This window comes from Buceros rhinoceros, unplaced genomic scaffold (assembly GCF_000710305.1).
Source record: "Buceros rhinoceros silvestris isolate BGI_N320 unplaced genomic scaffold, ASM71030v1 scaffold2866, whole genome shotgun sequence".
Lineage (NCBI taxonomy): Eukaryota > Metazoa > Chordata > Aves > Bucerotiformes > Bucerotidae > Buceros > Buceros rhinoceros.
The window spans coordinates 1-4,584 of record NW_010417922.1 but is presented as its reverse complement, the minus strand read 5'-3'; the positions used below and the strand labels follow the sequence as shown (position 1 = coordinate 4,584).

Sequence of the window (4,584 nt, the reverse complement as noted above, 5' to 3'; positions counted from 1 at the left end):
GCAGGAAAGTTGCCATGCATCTGTCTCTCTGCCAAGCCTTGCATACCTCTCACTAGATAAGGCATGTGTTTTCCAAAATAGCAAGGGCTAGGATTGGAGTCAGAAACAAGTGGTCTTCAACTGTGTGGTCTGTCCCTGTCCATCAGGCCCTTAACCCTATCCCCATGTATCACTGTGATTCCATCCTCTCAGGTCAATATGGTGCTTTAATGCAGTAAAACCATTGCTTGTAACACTTTGATTTCATAACATAAAATGCCAGACCATGAAGCAGCCTCCAAGGCCATCTCCTCATTTTTACTTCTCCTGTATGAATAAACTATATGCAAGTTTAAAAACCATATAGGACATTCCTTAACTGCAAAAATAATATATGGCTTGAGTAATTAATCTTTGAGTTGTTGTTCTGGAAAGTATTGCTATGAGTTCAATACAGTACGGAGATTTGGCTATCCATTACAAAGAGGCAATGAGTACCTTGTTTTCACTTAATTAATTTGAGTTCAAAAGACACTTACGTTTCACTCGAAGGTGAGCACCGGATTTGGCATTTGCTGCTTGGAAATCTACTCCACCAGCTTGATCTAAGCGTACATTGTACAGTGTAAGGAAGTGCTTTTTGCCTTCCTCTTTGATTTCACAATCCTGCAAAAAGAGAAGTGAAACAGGTTTTTCACTATCTTTTCTGTGCTCATCACAAGAGCCCCTACTTCTCCTCATATCATGTGTCTGTTATCTTCATTCACAACACTTAAGCGCCCTGCCACTGCAATATACCTTACAAACTTTAATTCATAGGCCTTTCCTTTTAAAGCCTCTTCCTAATACTGCCTGATTCCTCTTTGAAAGAAAGGACAAGATGCAGCACATCTGTGTATGCTGATTCACTAGCCAGTATGTCCATATGGAAGCAAGTCAGAGACTGAAGGGAACTACAAATTATTAGTCTTGTGCTTGTCCTTGAGAAGGGTCTTTCTTTTATCCAGACACTGTTTTTCACCAAACTTCCGATCTTTTTGTATTGTTCATGTTGGCACTGTTACATCAAAGAATTGCAAATTATAGTCAGATGTGATCATACTTAATTTTCCAGATCCTTCCACCAAGGAATTAAGAATTTTTTATTAAGCCTTATACCATTTTAAACCAATTTTAGCTGCCATAGTAATGGAAAAAAGTTTGGAAGTGTGATCTGCATCTATTTAAACAAAACATAACTCAAAACCCAAGGGTAAATGCAGACAATCCAAAACTTGTTTTTTTAGCTGCCATTATGTTAAAGTGAATTCCACTAAGTCTTTGCAGCTTGGATACATGATTGTTAGGGACTAGCAACAGAGAATATACTTATTTATGAAAAACCCATTTATTATTTAGCTATTTTATATAATATTCTGGATTAGGTTTATACTGTGTTTAAAAAGTTATTAATGAAAAAACCTCAGTATTTATATTATAGTGATCCTTATTGAAAGCAGAAAGAGATTTCACTTTGTTTCTGCAGCCACCTTCTTCTCCCTCATCCCCTACCTCCCCGCAAATTGTAAGACACGCATAAGAAATACTCGCTTACAGCTGATTCAGTCAGGGGTTCTCCTTTTAGCTTCCAATTACCATGGACACCTTCTTCAGAGATTTCAATATCAAAACGGGCGGTCTCTGTCTCAATCACCTCCACACTGTATAGTGGACGTACAATCTCAATATCCCGGTCTGGAAGGAAAAAAACCAACAGTGATTGAGTCTCTTAGTCTCTATCAGACCCCAAAAGATCTCTGCTATAGAGCACCCTGGTAAAATAACCATACCTTCAATATTGAGTTTAGCAGAGGTTTGATCAGTACCACAGTCACAAGTATACTGTCCAATGTCTTTCTTCAAAGCTTTCTTGAGGATAAGAATTCTCTTTCTACCATCAGCCTTAATAACAACATTCTTTGATGGAGTAATTGGTTTGCCATCCTTCATCCATTTCACTGGGGCATCTGCTTTGCTGATTTCACATTGTAAGATTACTTCGTCTTTCTCTACTGCAGTGTAATCCTGAAGCTTCCCAGTGAAGTAAGGGTCTCCCTCTGCAAGAAAAAGTTAAGATATGTTTCAGTCCAAAGTTTTAGTCTTTCAGAAAAGACAATTAGTTCTTACCATAGAATACATTTCTTGTTTATGCCCTGAAAGAAGGATAAAATATAGACCTTATAAATCTTAGACAATTTCATTGCAAAAAAAGAAAAAAAAAATCTAAGAAACATTTCAGTGTATTACTAATATTACCGACAACATTGTTTTGGTGCTCTAGGAATTTCAGGGCACTGTTTAAGTATCTAATAAGTAATTTTGCAACTTTGCATGAAACGTTAAAGTTATTTCAATTATCCTTTGTGAAATGGAGACACAAAGATAAAAACAAAAATTGAAATGATCAAAAATCACAATGCAGATTTAGACCAAACAAAAAACCACAAACACAAACAAAAGCAAAACATCAAAGCAAGCCAAAATCAACCCCAATCAACATTCTGATTGTGATTTTTTGGTTAATAAGACTCTTCTGATAATACACCTCATGTAAATTATTGTAGGTATTCTTACCAAGAACAGTGAGTTTAGCTTCTGAGGATTTGCCCATAGCCTCCACTCTAATTTGAGAAGTATCATCAATAGTAAGATCTTTGATTGTGAGTGTATGGAATTTGCCATCATCTGTCATTGAAACCACTTTGCTGGTATGTAATCGCTGGTCATTCTTGAACCAGGCAACAGGGATATTTTCATGGGAGAGTTCCACAGTGAACACTGCAGTTTCTCTCTCCTTTTTTGTTACGTCCTTGAGAGGTGTAATGAATTTCAGGCGGATACCTGTAACAGCATAACATTTCATTAACAATAATGTTATTCAAGGACTATGGTGCAAATCTTTCCTAGAAAGGCAAAGTCAGACAAACCTTCAATAATTAGCTTGGCACTTGTTCTCTTATCCTCAGCTTCAAACATGTATTTAGCTTCATCCTCAAATGCAACAGATTTAATAATCAGAGCATGCTTTGTTCCATCTGAAATTATTTCAAATCTTTCATCAGGAGTGATCTCTTGTGTTCCTTTCAACCATCGGAAAGTCTTGGGTTCTCTGGACACCTCACATTCAAACTTGGCTTCATCCTTCTCGAAGACCTTCACATCACTTAGTGGAGTGATAAAGATGAGAGGCAATTCTGAAATCAAAGAAGGGCACTTTCAGTTCAGTGATGGGTTCATATAGACCTTTCTGCTGCTAGATTGTTCTAATGCCTTGAGATAAACGTGTAAATGAAGGCAAAGTGCAGACTATACCTTTGACTTTCAGGTTAGCAGCACTTTTAGCATTAGCAGCTTGGAAAGACACTTCTCCAGTCATATCAAGTTTGCAGTTATGAAGGACAAGAGTATGCTTCTTCCCATCTTCAATGATTTCACAGTCCTGGTGATACAGAAACACGTGCCCCCACAACAAATATGAATATTCTAAGAAACTGCTCAGAGGACGTGAGTATTAAATATGGTTTTTCTAGTGTAAATTATGGGTTTTTCAAAAAAGAAGCCTTACAGGTGAAGGTGTTAGGGTTTCTCCCTTTAGCTTCCATATAGGATGGACATCAGGCTCAGAAATTTCAATTTCAAAACGTGCTGTTTCACCAACAAATACTTCCACTCCATATAGTGGGCGCTCCACTTTAATTAAGCGAGCTAAAATTAAAAGAAATCCAAAAGTTCACATGTGTTTATTCACTCATTCTGTATCATCGAAATGTAATATTGGAAAGGACTTCAACTCTCTCCCTATCCCTCCTTTAGGGCATTCAAATGCTATCACTGATAAATGGTTATCTAACCTCTTCTTAAAAAAGCTGCAAGTTTGGGCTGTCTACAACCTCCTGAAATGTCTGAAAGTTTTAGGTATTCTTAGTAAGAATATTTTTCCTCACAATTAACCCAGGTATCTGTTACAGTGAATTAAACTAACTGCATTTTTTCCTGACTGGACACAGAGAATAAGTGATCATCACTGTCTCTTGTAAATACTCTTAATAGTGGTAAATCTAGATAGTTTAGCTCTTCATCATAACAGCATGTTTTCCAAAGGTACAATTTTTCGTGTTATATAGGGTCTGACTACACTGTATAACAAAGGTTTCAGGACTTTCTCTTAACCAAGGTGTGATAACTTACGCTCAACGCTGACGTTAGCACTTGTCTTGTCAGTTCCACAGTCACATTCGTAAACACCCTTATCACTCTCTGCAGCCTTCTTGATCTTCAGGATGCAGCGCAAGCCATCCGTTTTTATGGAAATTTTGTTGGAAGCTACTAGTTCTTCACCATCTTTGTACCATTTTACTGGCACATCTTTGCTAAGTTCACACTCCAGGATAATATCGTCTTTCTCCACAGCACTGTAGTCTTGTAATTTCACAGTGAAATATGGATCGGCCTCTACAAAAGGCACAGTGGATGTGAAATGGTAAATTATAGCAATACGAATTTACTAAAACATCAATATTTTGTCACTTTCTACTTATAAAAATATTACATAATATAAACATAGTA

General features: G+C 37.0%; 1 protein-coding gene across 1 annotated transcript in view; it reads right to left on the bottom strand.

The window, feature by feature from the left end:
• The window catches only part of TTN (titin), a gene marked incomplete at both ends in the record, with an annotated part of 84,213 nt that extends 79,743 nt beyond the window's left edge, over positions 1-4,470 (bottom strand). The window contains 8 exons of the mRNA XM_010138321.1: positions 519-645; positions 1,574-1,713; positions 1,809-2,075; positions 2,593-2,859; positions 2,946-3,212; positions 3,331-3,457; positions 3,584-3,723; positions 4,207-4,470. Coding sequence (XP_010136623.1) covers positions 519-645; positions 1,574-1,713; positions 1,809-2,075; positions 2,593-2,859; positions 2,946-3,212; positions 3,331-3,457; positions 3,584-3,723; positions 4,207-4,470 — 1,599 coding nt within the window. The remainder of the gene's footprint in view (positions 1-518; positions 646-1,573; positions 1,714-1,808; positions 2,076-2,592; positions 2,860-2,945; positions 3,213-3,330; positions 3,458-3,583; positions 3,724-4,206) is intronic.
• Positions 4,471-4,584: the final 114 nt, after the last annotated feature.